General features: G+C 39.6%; 1 protein-coding gene across 4 annotated transcripts in view; it reads right to left on the bottom strand.

Moving 5' to 3' along the window:
- The window catches only part of khdrbs2 (KH domain containing, RNA binding, signal transduction associated 2), a 56091-nt gene that overhangs the window by 18985 nt on the left and 15586 nt on the right, over nt 1-21520 (bottom strand). For all 4 annotated transcript variants that reach the window (XM_028990139.1, XM_028990137.1, XM_028990138.1 and 1 more), the window contains exons 3-6: nt 13428-13544; nt 8913-9059; nt 2615-2742; nt 891-1089 (exon numbers count right to left, since the gene is read on the bottom strand). In XM_028990139.1, the coding sequence (XP_028845972.1) occupies nt 891-1089; nt 2615-2742; nt 8913-9059; nt 13428-13544 (591 nt within the window). The remainder of the gene's footprint in view (nt 1-890; nt 1090-2614; nt 2743-8912; nt 9060-13427; nt 13545-21520) is intronic.

The following is a 21520-nucleotide window of genomic DNA, read 5'->3' as shown; positions in this document are numbered from 1 at the left end:
TGCTTTTTTGACATCATCCAATGGAGTCACATGATACGGGAATTTTTCATAAACTACAAAGAATGTGAAATGTTCTGGTATGAAGCCAAAGTGGAAAATGTTGTTTTGCTAATTAAACAACTAAATAATCTGTTGACAAAACTGTAATGGACAAAAAAATATATTTGAGGGATTTTGTATCACCAGACGAAAATAAAACCGCTATTGCAGTAGACCTTTGAGGCTCTAGGGCTTCAATTGCTTTTTTTTCTCCATCAAATCTCAGTGTCTGGCTAAGGGTCAAATGCTCTGCTCTGTCTGGGCACTTTCATTCTATTAACCTTCAGTAAATAAAGTGGCAACTTTTCACATTTTTTTTTATTGCCAATTGTTTAGCTGAGGCTTTAGCAGATGTTTCGTAAACTGAAGATCAGCTCCCAGTGAAACAAGATTCATTAGACTGGGATTCTTCCATTGCTCCGTGGTCCAGTCCTGATGTTCACTTTTGTTGGTGAATAGGGGTCAGCATGGTCATTCTGACCGCTCTGCAGTCTGTTTAGTGCCACAGTAGCACAAGTCACTCCCCAAGCGCCTCAAATGAGTCTTGAGAGTCAATGACCTTGTCACCGGTTCCCTGGTTGTCCATCCCTGGACCACTTAGTTACTAACCACTGCACACCAGAACACCCCGGAAGGCCTGCAGTAAGGTAGAGAAGGTCACTGAGGTCACCCAGATCCTTACACAAGACCATATTTTCTACTTACGACACAAGAACTGACTGTTCTCTTGCTGCATAACACACCCTTCTGTGCCACTCTATCCACAAGTCAGTTGCATTCATGATGTAGCCAATAATTTGTTTTTTGACATCAAAATGCACAACAAACAACTGAGTGTAGGAGTGACATACGTAGTCGTCGTAAATCTTCTGTGTGGAATGTAATAATGCAGGTCTGTATCCAGGAGTCACTGGGGTCCCTCTGGCTCTTGGTGCTGGGGTCCCACGGGCTAAGCTGGCTGCTGGCAGGGAGGTGCGTGTGCTGACCGCCCCTCTGGGTGCCGCTGCTCCTCGACCAGGGGGCGGCGGTGGTGCCGCGCCTCCTCGACCCCTTACAAATATGGGAAAATGACGTCAGGTATGACTGTACTTGCTGTGAAGAGGAAAGGGTCTTCATTTAAATGTAATTTATTAAGGGAATTATATATTTCAAATAATACCAAAAAAAAAAAAAAAACTAAAAAATAATGTATAAATAATAATATATAAAAAAACACCCTGCTGCAAAGCAACATTGGGTACTTCAAAAGCGCTCTATAAATAAAATGTATTATTAGTTTTGACCATTTTGAACATATACTTTTTGCTGGCTTCATACAATTTGACTGTGATTTGATGCATGTGATCAGGCTGTAGATTAAATTGTCCAGTCTGTGTCATGCAACAACAAGCCCTTACTCTCTTACCTGAACCAATTCAACACAATTTCCACAGTGACACAATAATATCTGATCAACTGAAAACCAGAAACAAGGCTAATGGTAACATGATGTGAGACATTAATAGCTGCACGATACGCAGTTTCTTTTTTCTTTTAACCCATAGATGTGTCCTGACAACATCACCATATCACGTGCATTTCAAATTTGCAATGCTTGTAACCCTCTTATAAAATATCCCTCTGCAATTCCGCACCGTTACACTTTCCTGACTTTGTCATAAAAATAAACAGACAAACTTGCAAGAGCGAGGAAGCACCAAAAGATGGTGATAAGATGCCTTTTAAGAGGTTTTTAGATAATTAGAAAGTTGCTTAGACCATTAATACATTGACATGCCAATCACAAATGAATTATTATGCAACACATAAATGAGTATTGACATTCACTGATCATCGATCTTCAGTTATTGCATTCATTCGTTCATTTCCGCAGAGACGTGGAAGATGATCCCACATCGCAATACCGGACAGCAGCAGTTTGTGTTTAAAAATTAATCGTTTTTTGATGATATTGCTGAAGTGCCATGTGTTTTGGGCTTCAGAGTCTTTCCCTGGAACATTTCCAAGCTTTTTTAACAGTAGCAAGAAGAAACACTGATGCCGCAATGTCATCCGGCAGATGCTCCAGTGAGCCCACGACCATCATATTCCAGAAAAACAAACAGACACTCCAAAGAGAGTTATGGGCACATTAGCTGTGCATATTTTTCAGGGTCATTTACAGTAATCACTTCTCTTTGCAACATAAGGAGCAAATCAAGGGAAGGAAGCAAATCAGAAAGAGGAGCAACTCCCGCCTGCTTTACCACCCGAGGTACAGCAAACTGTCACTTAACGCAAGTCATTCTGGAGAGACTCTGGCGGCATGATGGGGTATGGATGTATGAAAAATCACTTGCCGAGAGTGGAGAAATATAAATTGCTCATGCCTTGTGCACAGGCCCACAACAATGCTGGAAACTGGTAGAAGCACGGCGGCTCTGAAGCTGTGGTGTCTGGCGAGTGTGGACGTGGATGAGATTGCATTTACACATTTCCTTTACATTAAAGAAAAAGAGAACTGTGACGGCATTATTCACACCAGGAAGAGTAAAAGCAGCATGAGTGTCTTTTTACTTAAAGAGACGTCATTTACCTGGTTGTTGCGGAGGACGTGGGACGTAAAGCCCGGCCGCGTGCGGCCCTCCCTCTGCCAGAGTCTTCTGATCCATTCAAGTATGAAAGTTCACGCAGTTGCTCTTGTCTGATCTCATCGTTGTAGTCCTGTGGGAGAAACGCCACATCACGTAACATTAAAGACTAGGTTTGTCTTCCACGTCTGCTGAACGGAGAGTAAATGAAACTCTTAATGCAGGTAAAAGGGTAAACCAATTATGCAGAGCAGAAGATGTGCGTAACGAACAGTTCTTACAGCAAAAACATCAAACGTAGCGAAGCAGAAGACCAGAGCTCTACATCAGTTCTGGGCAAATCCGTCACATACACCGTCACAGTCTACGGCAGGCAGGCTTTAATGTGGAATAGAGGGAGCACGTCGGTCCCAGACAACGGGACGAGTGGCAGCTGCTGTAAATCCCGCTACATTTTCGCACCACCTGCATGTGTGAACATGTGCTTAAACCCCTATAATGTTAGATTTCTCTCTCTCTCTCTCTCATATTTATATATATAAAAGTGTCTCTCTCTCTGTGGTTATATATATAAAGAAGCTCCCACTCTCTAATGAAAAACTGCAATATATGTGTTCACAATTTTTGCTTTTAAGTCTACACCGTAAGACATTTTATGAGTCTCATTTAGCTTTTTTTTCTGCAGACTAACCAGACAAATCAGATTTGCTAAGACCAATTAGCAGAATCGTGATGGAAATTTTTATTTACCAAAAAATTGTACTCTGAATTCTATTATTCATTAAAAACCAATCATGCAAACTGAACTTGACACATTCATAGGCACAAACAATGTGCTGACATTTACATCGAAATCAGAATGGATGAACATACCACTGTGATCAGATTCCAGCATGTGTCTGAAAGACATTAAACATGAAACATTTTCTGCTGCTTCTGTGCAGTTGAACATTAACATTTGCCACTCAACATTTAAAAAAAAATGCTCCAGTCATCTAAATAATCCGACTCTTATATTTTTACAGGGTTGTTACAGGGTGCTGGAGGAAAAATCTGAGGATGAACAACCAAAAGAGGACGAAGTACAACGGTTAAGGCTGTGGTTCCGCCAGGAATTTAGTTGCACTTTTACAACAATTTTAGGGCTCAAAACTTTTTTGCACTGTATGTCTTATGCATTGTGTGTTTTACTGTCATACACTTAAATACATGCCAAATACAGTATACGGTTATTATTGGAACAAATAATGCATATGAAGTGACTGCAGTACAAAAGGTTTAAATGAATAAGCTATTGGTCAAGGAAGCTTAAGCCTTTTAAAATACTTTAATGCTGGTTGTACGCCAGTTACGCTACAATCAGAACTATAGAGCATGGAGAACATTACAAGATGTACAGTGGATAAGAAGAACAAACCATGTTTCAGTGCTGTGTCATATGAAGACAATCACTTGTGTTTCATTGTGATAATGTGAGGCTATAACGCTTCCTACTGCATTTGCAATTTCCCTTCCTCATTTTTGATCCAACGTGACAGTACTCCCGAGTCGTGGTGGTGATTAGAAATTGGTCAGGTTTTTTTTTTATTATCTCGACCCGCAGACTGATAAACTTTATTCAATTTTCCAGCTTATTCGCTTCCTGTATGGAAGAGCAGCAATAACCGAGAGTTGGATTCATGGGCAGATTTCATTAACTAGGGTTAAAAATGATTCAATTAAGGAGTGTAGAATGTCAAGCACAACACACACACACACAATGAAATGTCACATACACAGATGCAGACAGGCTGGCACAGCACCTTCTGTTGTTGACTGTGTTGTTTACCACTGTCACTGTCACACACACACAAAGACCGTTATTAATAAAATAATCCAGTCTGAACTGTTCATAAAACATCATCTGGTCTCCTGGTTATTGATTTAAGCAAACACACACACACACACACACACACACACACACACACACACACACATACACACTATTTCACAAAAGTGTTTCTTTATTCGGCATATAACAGAATGTTACGAATGGGAGGTGCATGCTTTATTTTATGTCCTGTTGTATTATTTCATGTTAGGAAGCTGCTGTTCAAACCTGCGCTGCAGCTTCAAGGTTTTCTGGCCACTCTTCTACACACATCTGTTCCGTACTTTAGGGATGTCTTGCGTGAACAGGCTGCTGAATGGGATTGAGGTCAGACTCGGCCACTCTGAAAGACTGAATTCATTCTGTTGGAGTGGCTGCTGTTGATGTACTCACTGTTCTCTTGCGTGACTCACACCCCTTTTGAGGTTTACTTTGCCTTCAGAAAGGATTCATAGCACAATAGAATGTGGGGTGAATACTTTCTCCAGGCACTGGAGATCAAAGGTGGAAACTTGAATTGTACTTTTCTGTCACATTCCCTGATACAACTTGGATTTGAGTGATTCAATATCCAGACCCTGAGAAAGGAAACCCCCAAACCGTTTTGGAATGGGGGTTCTCTGAATGGAGTGGTTTACAAAGGTGTGATGGGAGGGACGGGTTACACACACACAACTCAGTGAGGTCTTAATGACACAAACACAATGAGGCACCAGGGCCAACATAAAGATGAAACTGAATCCATAGGATCAAAAGAAATAAACAGATGGAAAATGGTGGACAGAGGAGGACTGGACATTCATACATGCAATCACAGATGAGAGCGATGAATCAAAATCAGGGAATGATGACACAATGCAGCAATATAAATCTGGACATCATGGTGAATGCTATTAATTCATTACCGATTATTAAAACAGAGTCACAAAACCAAAAAGCGAGACGTTCCGTGATATTGAGAATGCCTGTCCGCACACCATTTTCAACATGCATCCAAATTATCGTATGAAAACACGTTACTTTTACGTGGGAATTGGTTAATTAATTGAAATGTAAATAGTGGGGGCAGCGTTGTCTCCGCTATCCATGGTCAAAGGCGTACTGAGGCACCTTTCCAGAGCAGCGTTTCCCAGTCCTGCTCCTGGAGACCCTGCGTCCTGCACAGTTGCAGTATTTCACCTCCCCAATAGATCTGATTCAGCTCATCAGATCCTTATCAAGCCCTTTAGCAAGACTGCTGAGCTTGGAACTATGCAAGACAGTAGATCCGTAGGAGCAAGTTCAGGAAACCCAGTTTTACAGGATCAAGGTTGCCACTTAGATACTTCTGGGTCATTTCACCTCAGTAGGAACCTTCCTAGTAAGGAGTACACTAACACACTTACATTTAGTTAGTGTACACACAGCTAGGTTTTGGATTTTGTGTTTGGAACATAAAACATTACCAAATAAGACCGACTCCATGTGTAGTTATTATTCATTTGATAATCTAGAGGCTGTCGTGTAGAAATCAAAATTTTATGAAAGGTTTCTTTATAAAATACAATGGCTCTCAATATAAAGCAACTCTTCACTATGGTCTATATTTAAATAGATGCTTTTCCCAGGGTGCCTTCCTGCTCTCCTTTCTTTATGGCTGCAGAATTCATGCGTAGTGGGGGAAGTAGTGTGGATGTGAGTTAAGTCAAGCAATTTTCAGTTAGTAATTTGAAGTAATGTCGACTGGATTTTGCTCTCAGTTGTGAATGAGTGAAAATGCAGTAATAGATTCCAGGTTTGCCAGTTGTGAAATGATTGTGCTTACGATGCATTCATTAAGAAACATTTGAAATGCAATTTCCCTCAACAGCATCTCAATGATATTCATCATATTAACGAGTTAAAGCTCTGATTGCCTTCAGACTTGTTTAGAGTTATGCACATTTTATACTGAGGCTGAGCAGAATGAACTAAGATACAGCTGCTTTAATTGACACTTAAAAAACCAAAACTTGACAGATAATTCAATTATCAACATCAAGTTATTTTCCCTTCAAGGGTCCTGTTTCCTCAATATGAGAAAATATGACAGCTGTCTTATAGTTTGAAAATGACAGGCGTGGTGGTGCTTTTGTTCTGCATTCTCAAGATAAATTACTTGCTTGCTGGCTGTGTATTGATTTAATGATTCTTTTTTTTATTGCACATTTCTACTGTCTCCACTGCCTGAATGATAACCCCATAAACCCATCCAACTGCAAGTTCAGGAACTTGAGATATATATCTGGCAATAGTAACTATTTTTGTTGTTAATTATTATCAACTAATACTGTTTTGACCCCAGCATTGAGATTTTTTTTCACACACACACTGTGAATTATGTGAATGAATGCTTATGTGCAACTCATTATGTGCAACTCATTATTCAGATTAATTAGATATGCATGCTGTGATCATGAGGTTGAAGGCACATTTTTTACTGAAGATATTTTTTAGCCTCTGCTGTACAGTAAGATAAGACAAATGGTGTCAATGATATGTTACTGTCACGATGGAGTTTAATACATGGTGGACAGGACAAGGGAAACATCACCAAACAATGACCCAACGGCGAACCAGGCTTTATGCCATCATACACAATCAGGAAACACAGGACGAACTTGAAACTCCGGTCAGAAACTCCGGACCCGGAGTGGCCCCTGCTGGACCGGATCATGACAATCTAATCTATAAATGATTATCAGGACCAGTTTGTTTGTGCTATACATATATACAACCACACTGCTACCCAATTGCAGGGTTTACTCATATTCCTACATTAGGACAGGAAGACAAATGGCATCACGAAGGACCTGGCAAGGATGATGACGGCATGGACTGGACAATTCAGTGACAGATTTAACCACTGCAAAAAGACTGTCACACACACCAAATGGCTATAACATCAAGGCACTCTGGCACTGACCTTCCACAAGTACTTTGCACAAGGACTTCAACTATTCACTGCTGTTCTACCTCTACAACACTTTGTAATATGATGTGTAATATCTGCAGCAGTTTGTAACATGATTTTTGGTTTATTCTGCATACTGCAGAATAATATGCAGAATAGTACACTATATTGCCCAATATATCCTTGTCAGGTTGAATTCAGGCTCAATTTTTAGTTGGGGTTGGGTCAGGTCAAGTTTGTGTGGTAAATTATCAGTCAGCAAACACAATTTTTTTTTAAAGCTGTACTTGTTGGGACGGGCTGGATGTTTTGGACAATTTCATGCTCCCAACTTTGGGGATGGTCCCTTCCTTTTCCAACATGACTGCACACCAGTTCACAGCGCAAGATGCAAATACACGTAAATGAGTGGTTTTGGTGTGGAGGATCTTGACTGGCCTGCAGAGAGCTGTCACCTCAGTCTGATTTGGGGGGAATTAGAGCAGAGATTGTACATCAGGTCTTGATGCAGGTCTTTTTTTCTTGTGTGCACAAAGGGCCAAAATTGTGTGGGGGATGTGTACTGTAGGGCCTATCAAAGCCCATTGAGACATACTGTATGTGATTTTAGGCTATATAAGAAATAAATGTTGTGACTGTTGAGATTGTTGGCTGTTAAATTTACCCTGTTAAATGTTAATTTATAATAATCAACTGTAGTAAAGCACTCAGATACAAATTTAATTCTACTCACACTCACTAATTTTACTCACTCACACCCCCTAACTGATTAGTTCTAAGCATGGTTATGATAGTTGCATTTATATCATTATGCTTGTTGCCCATTAATGACTGACATCAATTTTGGTGTTGGAAAGACTTCAACACAAAGGCACTAATGTGGTGGTGGGTCGTATGCTCGCACTGCTAGTGTTATTACCACCACACAAAAACCCGGAAAATGCCTGTGGCATCAAAAACTGTGCATCTCTCACTACGTGAACTGTCAGAGTCCACTACTACTGTTGACCATACAAAATAATCCATTTATCCATTTACCATGGAGGGTTGGGAAAGCCTGGTGAAAAGTGGCCAGACACAGCCAGTATATACAGTGTGAACATTAATTGGCAGTAAGTGCTCTAGGCTACAGTCACTCAGCCTGGCTATTTCTCCCAGTCTTTCTTCTCACCGTGTTCTTATTAACTCCGGAATACATTAAGGTCCTTGGCTGCAAGTTGGATGAAATAAAGTGATCCGAAGCTAAATCTTTAATACATCATATCAGGCCTTTTGAATGACCCTTTTCATTTGAATTTGTATTTTTATTAAAAGGTTACAATTACTGATTCTGGTGGTGAAATTTCTTAGTGTTTGTGAAGGCATTAAAACCGACCACCCCTGAATCATCCAGTGCTTCTGAAATAAATCCTTCTAAACTTCTGAATTCAATTAATTCAATAAATTCAAACACTGGCAGTCCCCCTCCAGAAATAGGTGCAAGTGAAATGGACAGACTTACTGGGACAAGGAATTTCTTAATCTCCTCCAAGGCATGGCTCATTCGGGAGTACGCTTCTCCAGGAGGAGCAAAGACTTCAATTAAAACATGGAGATCATTGCTCAAATGGGCATATTTCGCCTCTCCACTTTTCCTCAACTCTTCCTCCTGTGAATACAAATAGAATGTTGGTGTAAAGATACGTCTTCAAGGAAAAAGAAAGGTGCACCAGTCCTATTAATACAGAGGGAACAATGGACACTGCAGACATACTTAAGTATAGCAAATATATATATATTTATATATGCAATACAGGACATGAATAAAAACATCAATATTATTTTTCTTGACTGTCATCCATATTAACATTAGAACATGAGAAGCAGATATATTTATTTCAATATCACAGTCCTTTTCTTAAAGTCTCCTTTTTTTTAAGTAACTGTATTGTAAATATTGCCTAAAAGGGTAATATAATGGTGACAATTTTGGGACAAGTCTTAATAATTGTCACTTTAATATGAATTAAATCTGTAACAAAATATAACCTTCAGGCTGGTTGACTGAAGCTTGTGGTCAAACTTCTTTCGGCAGATTTATCATTCAACATTCTGTTTTCAGCATTCATCTTTTTTAGTTGTTGCAAAATGAAGCACATTTCATTATTTCAGTGTGCATCAATCATATAATTTAAGTAATGTGCCTTATGAGAGCCACTGTAGCTATGCAGCATAATAATATTCAAAAGCACATCCTTCATTGTTTCTGTGGGCTTTGGCAGGCGACACACGTTTGGATTTTCTAGAACACAAAGTAACGTTTATTATCAATATAAATATGCTCAGAAAATGCTATGCTGCGTACTCAGCATTCAGCAAAACCCTAGGTGTAGAGGTATGTCTGACAACTCCTCCAGCTGGGAAGAAAAAAACAGTGTTTGCTTGCTGAATTTACAGAAGTCTTTGAAGGCTTGTCAGTGTCTTATCTGTTTTTAAATGGATGACATTTGTTCTGTATCATGCCTGAAAGCTTAAATTCCTTTCACGTCCATCCATAAATAAAAGTGCTGTATTGTTTTTAAGGGCTGTCATCTGTGAAGACTTTTAGAAGAGGCAGAAATGGGATGTGTCAAAATAACATGTTCTGTTGCACGAAAACACACGACAACATCAAATGAAGGTACATAAAAGGCTCTTGGCCTGATGTGCCTGATGTGAAAAATAAGTGTATATTTTCTAATGGAAAAAAGGGGTGAAAGCTGTAATCATGCAGTAGATATATCTCTGGGAAAAAAAAAGACGGACCTGCAATTTTCCATGGGGAAGGAATCATAAAAGAGCAAACAAGTATTTTGTTTAATGGTATAGCAACTGGCCAATGGCATCTATAAAGGAAACACTCGGCTACTTGCATCTTCGCCACAGAAAAAGCATGTTGAGGAGAAAAAAGAAAACGGCTGAAGAGACTAAGGTCAACCCTGGCTTTAATCCCAAAAGAAATGTGTGTGGAACAAAGCCAGCTGAGCACAGTGTTGACTGTCAAGCGCAGTGGTGGCAGCATCATGCTGTGCTCTGCTGTAGGTGGGACAGGGGCTGTGGTCCAGATAGAGGGGATAATGAAAAGCTGCAAGTGCCAAGAAACATTTGGCACGCGTCCTGCTGCCGTCTGCCAAACAGCTCAAGTTAAAGAAGTTTACCTTCCGACAACTACGGAAGCACATTTAATACTGAAAGAAAGTTCAAATGTCCAATGAGAAGGTCAGAGGGACATAGACAGAAGATCCACTTGTGGTTTTATGGAAATCTTTTCTGTAATAAAAATGTCTGTCATGATTTGCCTTTTGTCCAGAGAGGGTCTAAGTATGAGGGGTACTCATTTGTACTGGTTGTTAAGCCCATTGAGACATACTGCTTGTGATTTTGGGCTATAAAAAAGTAGTTTTACATTAATAGATGCATAATCATTTTATTTTTTTTGATCAATATTAGTACTTTAAAGTTAGTATTAGTACTTTTAGAGTGAACAAATTAATCTGTGCTTATCAGAGTTGACGTTTTTACACTCTCCTCTCATCCAACCTCCTGAGTGTGTACACAGCAAGACAAGGTGCTTTCCCCTGATTCCTGGTCCATGTGTCTTGCCCTCCATGTCTCGTATAAGATGATGGCATGAATGTAGACATTGTGCCTCTTATGAATTAAATTCTCTTTTGAGTACAGCTTTAGAATCTGCCAAACACATAAGTGTAAATGCCCTCCTGTCTCCGGCTTCTCAATCATAATGGACTGGCTTTACAGCACCAGGTAATTGTAATTAAAATGTGTTAATTCATCAATAAGAATAGACATAAATGTGCATTAGGTTTGTGACATCTAAACGTAGTGGGTAAGACACTCGCCTATGAACAGGAAGACCCGGGTTCAAACCCCACGTACTAACATTGTGTCCCTGGGCAAGTGTCTCCAGGGGAACTGTCCCTATCACTACTGATTGTAAGTCGCTCTGGATATGGGCGTGTAATAAATGCCATAAATATAAATGCTGTCCAAAACAGCACACCAAAGAATTCCTTAAACCTATGTGCACATTATGGCAGACAGTTTGTGGATGAAGTGTCAAAAATTGACAATCCATAGCAAGACTGTCAAATGCAACAATACAAGGAAAGTGTGAAGACAACGTTAAAAAAAAAAAACATTATTCTGCCATAGCCAATGGTCTTTAACTGCTCGACTGCTGCATGCAATAAAATATAATGAATTAATGAATACACAATGAACACAACGGACACAATGAATAATAAATATACACCAAGTGACACTTATTGATTTTTATGTCACTTTCATAAATCGTCCTTTCGAATTCTACCCTCGACTTTGTTATTCCAGATCACTTTCATACTGAATGTCATTCGGCGTGAAAGGTACTCAAATCAATTGATCCTTTTTACGACAAACGTTACATTCATGTGACTAGCTGAAACTGCCATGTGGATAGCTGGGAATAGCTGACAATACTTGACCTTGGTTCAGTTTGTAACCGTTGTTGTGCCCCGTGCCCAATGTTTTATCCTCAAATGCAGGTAATGGATATTCAGATGACATCTTCTATGGGCTATATTTTATTATAGAAAATGGAAGGAAATGACGGGGGAAAGGTATGAAATCAAGCCACCTATGACGTATTGAAAGGGCCATGATCAAATCATCTGAAATGCATAGGAGCTCCTCCCTCTTCATATAATATGAACAAGAAAGGGCTATTTGGGTAGTTAGTGGTTTTTTTTAAACTGCATCAACCAGTGGTTGCTGTTTGTATCTATTTATTTCTGGAAAATTTGCTAAATGACTCAAAGTCTTCTTCTCAGAAGTCACGGACATGGGGTGGGGGAAATAAACAATGGAGGAAATTCAGGTTTCAGCAGCCTTTGGGATTGCCTTTCTTGTCCCTGACAGATGTGTATGAAGGTAGCCTTCACTAACAATACCCAGGGGCTTTCTTGCTCTATATGGCCACACAATAGCCAGCTATTATCACTCTCGGTCATTACGTTGCTCCGTGCACCGGCTGGGCAAAACACATAGTGAGGCTGATAGCGAGTATCTGATACAGGTCTTATAATGTTTGGTTTATATTTTATTATTATTATTATTTTATAAATTGTTTGTAATAGGTTGAATAATGGTTTATATTAATGACTAGGCATAAAATTATAGACCAAATCTTTCATTAGCAACTGCACCAGGTTATTGAATTCAGTAAACCTTAAGCATGTGGCTGACCAGTTTAACCTAGTTAACTCTTTATTAATCTGACCTGGTAAAAATAATCTACCAGTGTTTCCAGAGTCAGAGTGCCACACTTGTAGGAAAATAGTAATTGACCTAGTTCATGTGGCTTAGAGGGAATGTCTCAGTTAAATAGAACATGACATTTACATTTACATTAGCGGCATTCAGAAGACGTCCTTATCCAGAGTGATTTACAATCAGTAGTTACAGGGACAGTCCCCCTGGAGACACTAAGTATCTTGCTCAGTGACACAATTGTAGTAGGTGGGGTTTAAACCTGTGACATTGTGGCCTATTGGTTTATAGGTGGGTGAAAGTGAAAGTGAAGTGATTGTCATTGTGAAACACTGCAGCACAGCACACGGTGACACAACGAAATGTGTCCTCTGCTTTTAACCATCACCCTTGGGGAACAGTGGCCAGCCATGACAGGAGCCTGGGGAGCAGTGTGTGGGAATGGTGCTTTGGTCAGTGGCACCTCAGTGGCACCTTGCCGGAACAGGATTCGAAATGACAACCTTCTGAGTATGGGGCCGCTTCCTTAACCACTAGGCCACCACTTACCCAACAGGCTACTACCACCCTCACCCTAAATTCGAAAATAAATAATTTAGTTTTAGGATGGATGTATGTAAAATATCCAGATGTATTAATAAGAATGTGTACACTCATTTCATAAAATATAAATTTTAAAAGTCTACATTGGTGTGTATAAAAGAGCTGTGTACAGTATTTGTGATTGTACCTTGCCTTTGTCCCTCATAGAGCCTTTGCCAAGGATGGACATCTTCACTCCGGTCTCTTCTTGCAACCTTTTCATGGAATTGCCTCGAGGCCCCAGCAGCTTTCCAACAAAGTTAAACTAAAAGAAAAACAGACAAAAAAAGCAGGACTGTTGGTTTCCCAGGCAACATAGCTTCTCACCACTCTTTTAAATGCAATTTCTCAAAAAATATGATGTTTTATCCATCAGATAAACCAAACCTGCAACATGGTAACCGAATTAATCTGGTAATTTTTACAGAATTGTTGTCACCTTTTCATCTTTTTTCAGTATAGGCATACAGTATAATATACAGTATAAACTGACTAAGCTGCTCCTATGAATGCTGTAATATGGATTTGCTTTGCTGGTTAATCATTTAGCAAAACCACAGAGGTCTGTCGAGTATCATTCATGCTGGAGGTCATTGATCCGTCTCCGCTGTCCTGAGGTATTACGGCATGTGCAGAAGCCAATAAAGTTCCAGGGAACAATTCAGAGGTCAGTGGGCAGAATAAGTGTAGAATAATGACTTTCTGTCCACTGGGAATTCAAGTAATACTACCCACATGATGAGCAATCAGCCACTTTCCTGAGGGCAGGAAATGACATTTCAGGTTGGCTGTGGACATGTGGTGGTGAAGATAGGAGGTGGCCATTGTCTTATTCATCAGACCCTGCACGGTGCCTCTCCACAGTTGTGCTGCTTATCTGATCAGATACACTTTGGAACGTTTTTATTTTTTTATTGGCTTTTGCATTTGTCTATCTTCCAATTTCCACCCGTTCTCGGTGACATGGCTTCAACAATGGTTCATCGGGACACTGAGCCCACCCACCAGATTAATTAATGACACTAGAGCCTTAATCAAGACCATACAGGCACACTAGCAGCTATGCTCATCTGATGACGCGAATTCTGCGTCACTAGTAATTGCTGTGACTAAATAATAGTCGCATAAATAATAACACTTAGCATTAGCATCTTGTTATTAGCATCATTGTCTATATAACACAACATGTTATTTGGTTATAATAGATGAACAGATGGCTGTAACTAACTAATGGTCAGCTTTTGACATGGAGTCTATGGCTTTTTCCATGTATTTCAACATTTATTTAGTAGTGATAATTATCAATTGTTGTCAGCATTTTTCAGATAGACATACATTTCAGAAACAAAGTTCCAAAGACTTGTTGGTATTCTGTTTCATATAAGCTGGCACGCCTAGATGTGCCTAATTAGATGGAGTTGCTTAATATACAAGGCCTATAGCCTGAATATTTCTAAAATCTACATTAAACAGAATAATGTGCTGTACAAAAATCAAAAAGATATTTTCACATTCATGCTTGTAGTCTTGGTTGTAAATATTATTTTCCGCAGCACTTGTTTAAAATTCCCCAGATAAAACCACTAGAGGAGCAGGAGTGCTCAGCACAAGCCATGAAGTGGATTATATAGGCTGGTACACTATTAAGCATATGAAATTATGCAGCACCACAGAGTTCATTTTCAAGCAAAACCTGTTTGGAGAGTGCATAACTTCATTACAGTAACGGAGTGCGTTCAGCTATTTTCAACAAGGTATGCAAGGCTGTGGACCCTGGCGATGTTTGCCTTCCTCCTGCGGGGTCGCTTTGACAGGAATATCCTGCATCTGGCTGCGAGCCCTTGAGCAGATGGTCTCGGCAGCCACAACGCGAGAGCACCCACTGGGCGGCAGAAATAGTGGCCTGTTTTCATTAAGCTAATGAATGTCTGGAGCCACTCTGTGGCTCCGTGGTGGGCAATTTGGGCTTTATTAGGGGGCACGGTTCAGTGTTAAATGAGGTTTGAAATGATGCAAGCCATCCCCTGCAGTCGCAAGCACCGAAAAAATGCTGTTTGTGTTGTGTACTTTTAATGCAACAGACCAACTTGAAAGTGATCTAACAAATAAAAAAAACACATCTATAAAACATATATATTACTTAAGGAATGTGTTTTTCCTGTTTTAACCCTGCCTCATTTAATCTAGTGCCCAATGTTGAATAATGTCTATGGATTCTGATGAGTCTGACAAAGAAGACTACAGACTCATTGGCTCATTTGGAAGTCAAGACTCAAGACTCATTTGGAAAGCCTTCTAATGAATGAGGTAAGAAAATGAGGTGCACTGTGCCCATTTAAGTCGGTGAGTAAACACTTACTCAGATTTTATGCTTTCAACAATGTCTGGGTGGCTGATAAGATTAGTTTCCTTTTCACCTCTGAGGCTCCTGCAAGTCAGCAGGATGGTCTTCACGGCAGACCTCATCGATTTTTCTGTCATTCCCTTCACAAAACATACAAAGGGCACTTTGACCACTCAGCAGGTCCACTTCTCCCCATTTGGGTGCATGGTAAATGGATTCTTGCATAAATCCATTAAAATTCATTTACACATGGCCATGCTTCATTTGTTTTGGGTCATTACCGGGGGATAATACCTTTCTGATCTTTTGCACCCCTGGCAAAAAAACGCAAGGCAGATGTGCTCAGTTTTTAGGCCGTAGGGCTAATATTGTTTCTTCTGACAAAGCCAATTATGTAGTGAGAGTTTGAAAGAATTGTGAATAAATGCTTTAGACTACTTATATTCATGAAAAGGCATATATACTCAGTACATATCATGCATTTTCACATCCTTAAGAAATACTAACGCTATGTCTAGAGCTTGATACTACAGATGTTGTAATGAATGTCATAGTGTCTGCATATTCTAAGCCTATGGTTAGTTGCCTGATGACAGGATGGCTACAACTCCAACAATGATGCCCCACTACACTGCCAGTACCACTGCCACGTTGAGGATGGTGGCATGACTAAAAGCAATGTCCGGTCGGCAGTGGTGCGTGGGTCAGACACTGATCTTTGATCAATGGAGTGGTGGGAGGCTGATGAACTGTGCTGCAGCAGATGGGCCAGAGCCTGGATTCTCTTGTTATATACACTGACACTGCATCCTGTATCTCAACAGGGAGCCTGTGAAACTGTGCTATGTAATAATGCAGTGCGCAGCACAGTGGGCTAGGAACAAAAGAAATGCTAACGACCACACGCAAATCACAAGCACCGATATTCAGCAGCTTTTTTGACTGAACATCACTCAGCTGAAAACACCTCACAATCTGCATTTTAATACTGAGTTTAAGTATAAATGAAGACAGATGAATCTAGTAATGCTTGTTGAAATTTCATCCTTCTCCATCTATCCTTCCCTCATCCTTCTCCTGACTGATTCACACACACACACACACACACACACACACACACACACACACACACACACACATATATATAAATATATATATAGATATATATAGATATATAGATATATATAGATATAATAGTTGTTTCTTTGTTTTTGTTTGTTTAAAGGTGCATTTAATGAAAGTTATTGAGTCAACAAAGAAAGTGAAATTCAGTCTTCTTACCTTACCAGAAATGTAGATGCTAGAAAACACGTAATCGATTGTCACATCACACTGACATGACATGGATAATCAGCTTGCATGCATTCTGTCTTTAAAGTAAAAAATACCTCCTGATAGATTTGTATGAACATTGCAAGCTTTACAACGTGTGGCGCAGTTAAAAGCTAAATCAGGGCGAGACGAGATGACTGATGGCTGCTTTATAGTATACAATAAATGTTTATCCCACTCATGCTGTCAGTAGACACAGCCAGACATTAAAACTGGTGTGTAGGCAGCAAGATGAGCAGGATATAAAACACTGCCCCCTGGCTTTGAACTGTATTTGAACGCTGCAGGCTGGTAGCACTCCCTGACCGAGTGGAGGCTTAGGGCGGGTGGTGGAAGGACTTAGCTCTGCTCTAATGGGTGGGTGAGATGACTTGGCTGAAGCTCGCCAGAAGATGGTTGGGGGTTAGAGGCAGATGGGTTGCAGGTCTGGATACTAATGAGCAATCAAGAAAAAGGAATATTTTAACAGGAAATGCTCAGTTGTACACAAGGTTGTAAATATTCTCTCACATAAGGTCCAGTTGTCCCTGACCTAGTTTGTCGTCTCCAGGGCTTATTGTTATATACCGTATTGGCCTGAATGTATGATGATCATAAGATGACCCCTATCATAGGGGCAGTGGTGGCCTAGCAGAAGTGGCAACATAATCAGAAGGTTGCCGGTTTGAATCCCAAGGTGAAGTGAAGTTATTGTCATTGTGAAACACTGCAGCACGGCACACGGTGACACAACAAAATGTGTCCTCTTCTTTTAACCATCACCCTTGGTGAGCAGTGGGCAGCCATGAAAGGCGCCCAGGGAGCAGTGTGTGGGGACGGTGCTTCGCTCAGTGGCACCTCAGTGGTTCAGGACTCAAACTGGCAACCTTCTAATTGTGGGTCCGTTTCCTTACCTGCTAGGCCACCACTGCTTCAATACTAGAATCCACAACCATCTGATTTCAGGCGGGTCGTTCTATTGTGGTGGTGGTGCAGGGTAGAAAGGTGAATATCAAATTATTGGCTCAGCGTTCAGAAGACAGTCAAGGTGAACAGGGCAAACAGGCTGAGGGTGTGATCAGCTAGTCAGGGATCATCATGTTGAAGATGTGTTGGTGTTGAAAGTCAATTATAATGTATATTAAATTGATGCCATAGACAGAAGTTTGTAGATTATTCAAGAGCTCTGTATTATTAATTAACAGTTATAAAATCAGCAGAGGTTTTATATATACAAAGCAATTATCACCACTTGTTCATCCGCCTCAGATGCAAAGTACTAGTATGTCCAAAGGTTACTTTCTCATTAATGAGTTGAGCATGTAAGGATAGGATAGAACAGAAATATATATGTTTCGTAAGAGTATGTGCTGCCCACATCAGATCCCGAAAAGGGAACTTCTTAACACGTTTGTTAACGCTGACTACGGTACATATGGCACTCTAAAACAACAAATACTGTTGTACTCTGGTGACATCCCCAGTAGAGAAAAGGTGGCAAACATTAATATTTGGGCTCCATGTGGAGGGGTAAATAAAAATAAATCCATCCACACATCTTTCTTCAGAGGCTTTGGAGGAACTATTATTTTTTAAGAAACAACATTAGTGTCAAAGTTGTCATTTTAAACATACATAAACACCATAAGAAATGTATAATTCATATGTTATACCTTAGATATATGTTAAGTTAATAGTGTTGCTGGTTGTGAATCGCACAAACCAATCCTGACATTAACTCTGTATTCAGATGTACCCCACAATGGGACTTTTTTTAAAGAAATTACAAAGTATTACAAAAACCACTTATATTAGTTGTCATTGCTTTAGTTACTATGTGCGTCTTACTTTTCTTCTTATATTCACTTGAATTCACTTCACATTCAACTCTTTTGCTATGCATTTGTGGTGATATTGGAAATTGCAATGGCTACAGCAACACACAGTACAGTATGTATTGTATGAAATAATACTTCAACAGATTAAATGATCAGACATAACACAACACCGTGTGGTGCAATGTGTAGTATGTGTGTGCATAAAAAATGTGGAATATATAATGGAGAGGGTTGGCAGCTGACAGGTGAGGGTCAAAGTTCAACGGGAGACTCATTATAGATCCTGACGGCAGCTGGGAGGAATGGCCGCGCAGCTGTGTCAGTCTGTGCTCCTCTGTGGTGCAGGGTTTCATGCATCTTACTGTTGCTCTAATATCTCTGCTGATCAAACGATGTGTGATTTACCCAAAATTCACTGTAATTTCATTTGCATAAGAGACAGACCTTTTGACCGTTGTTTTTCTGTTAAGTGATTTGTGCTTCACTAAAACAAGAGCATTTTTTTACACGATTGTGACACTGGTGGTGACATTACACTTCATACAAAATAAATAAACGAATGAATAAAACCGCCTAAATAGGAAGGGGGCTACACAGTCACAGTCTCCGACTTCATCCTCTCAAACCGAATGAAGGAAATCTGCAGGATCAGTGTGTGATGAATCTCCAAAATTAATAAAGCCATGCTGATTCCAGGCTCAGGGGCAAAACAGCAAAGATGTTGAGTAAACAAGCAGAACATTAACCCCACCAGTCACAAGGCAAATTTCTTATTTATACATACGGGGCAGTGGTGGCCTAGTGGGTAAGGAGGCAGCCCCGTAATCAAATGGTGCCAAGGTGCCACTGAGGTGCCACTGAACAAAGCACAGTCCCCACACACTGCTCCCTGGGCGACCTGTCATGGCTGCCCACTGGTGATGGTTATATACAGAGGACACTGTATTGTGTCCCAGTGTGCTGTGCTGCTTTGTATCACAATGACAATCACTTCACTTTCAGATGGTACATTTACACAGATCTCAAATTTTCAAATCTCAAACATAATTTAACAAACCCAACAGGATTAAATTGTGAACCATGGCCCTGATCTGGTGAGTAGAGGTTCTATGGCTCTGGTCCCCACATGTATATCCAAGAACATTCATGTACCTTCATACAGTGCTGCTAAATTGATTCTGGTTTATGTTGATATGTATTCAGTACTGGTTTTCTTGAGCTCTGCGTTTTGCTATATTATATATTTTTATTATTGCTATACTGACTTTTTGAATATAAATTGCACAGAGATTTAGTGTAGTTTTATGACTGGATAATATCATAATATCATATATCTGACACCAATACCAAGGACTAATGATCACCACTTTTTTGGCATGGTTATTATGGTGAAGGGGTCCCATTTACCCCGTGACTGATTTAACCTAATTTTACTTATTAATTAAATGTTTTTCTTAACAGTTAACCTGAAATTCTTGTGAAACACAAATAATATTTATTAAAAAGTGAAATTGCCAGTGATATCACGTTGATATGTACAGAAGATCTAGAAAAACTGCGTGTTTCTTTCTCAACTTTGTAAAATAATGAATCTCCAACAAGCAAAAGTCTATAAATGAAAATAATATTGTGTTGTTGCCCAAAGAACAATAGCAGAACAGAGTCTCTTTCTCTACATACATCACATACTCATTTAGTCAAAAATAATGAAATCATATGCAATAAATGGTTTAGGAAAAATAAATATTTGATCAAAGTTATGATAAACACTGGTTTGTATTGGTGCATAAGGCTTTTGCACAGTACTGTACTTCTAACCTCCTAGTCACCTGAGCTAAATCTCAGTGTGAAAGTGATCTGTCTTTATTCATACTATTGCAATAAATGCTTTTTCAATCAAGAAACTGCTGATATTTGTAAAGATACTCTTCTATTCATACTGGATCTTGACTGCTAATCCTCTTCGGGGATAAGAGTTTAATTGAGAACTCCTTTCTAGTAAAGGTCACGAAAGACACTGATCTTCCATTACTTCAAAAGGAGCCAATGAGTCAATTCTATATGATAAAACAATATTTAAGAATCAACCAATTGCACTGTTACAATTCATAGTTTACAGTTTAAATTCATGTTCAGTATGATCAACATGTTTAGGATCAGAACTTATATTTATGTGAAACTGTTTTTCTCTCTGAAAACCTCAGCAGTACCATAATCTCAAATAATAACTTTTAGTGATAAAGGTGTAATTCTCTAATCACATGGCAACAAGCAGGACTTTTTATTTGTATTTATTTTTCTGGCCACTGTTGTTGATTAGGCTCGATAAGTCGTTGCAAATTCGTGGAATTATGAATTCCCTGATAAAGGTGGAAATTCTCTAATCACATGGCAACAAGCGGGACTTTTTATTTGTATTTATTTTCCGGCCACTGTTGTTGATTAGGCTCAATAAGTCGGTGCAAATTTGCGGAGTTATGAATTCCCTGACATCATTTTAAGCCTCCCACTATATTTACATGTTTTTGCATTACAGTATCTGATCATTGTTGTCATTTGTTTTTCTGGTTTGGTTTTAATGTGCAATGAACACTGTTTTTCTACATGTACAATCTGTATACAAAACTACAACCTTTTAACTTCATCAGACTCCAGACAAAGAACCCAACCAAGTGTGAAAAGCCTTTGATCAAGTTGAACATTCTATGTATGCTGCTGTGTTTGATCTATGTCAAGAAGGCAGGTTTC

The sequence above is a fragment of the Denticeps clupeoides genome, chromosome 8, assembly GCF_900700375.1.
Source record: "Denticeps clupeoides chromosome 8, fDenClu1.1, whole genome shotgun sequence".
Classification (NCBI taxonomy): Eukaryota; Metazoa; Chordata; class Actinopteri; order Clupeiformes; family Denticipitidae; genus Denticeps; species Denticeps clupeoides.
This window is presented reverse-complemented; position numbering and strand designations above follow the sequence as displayed.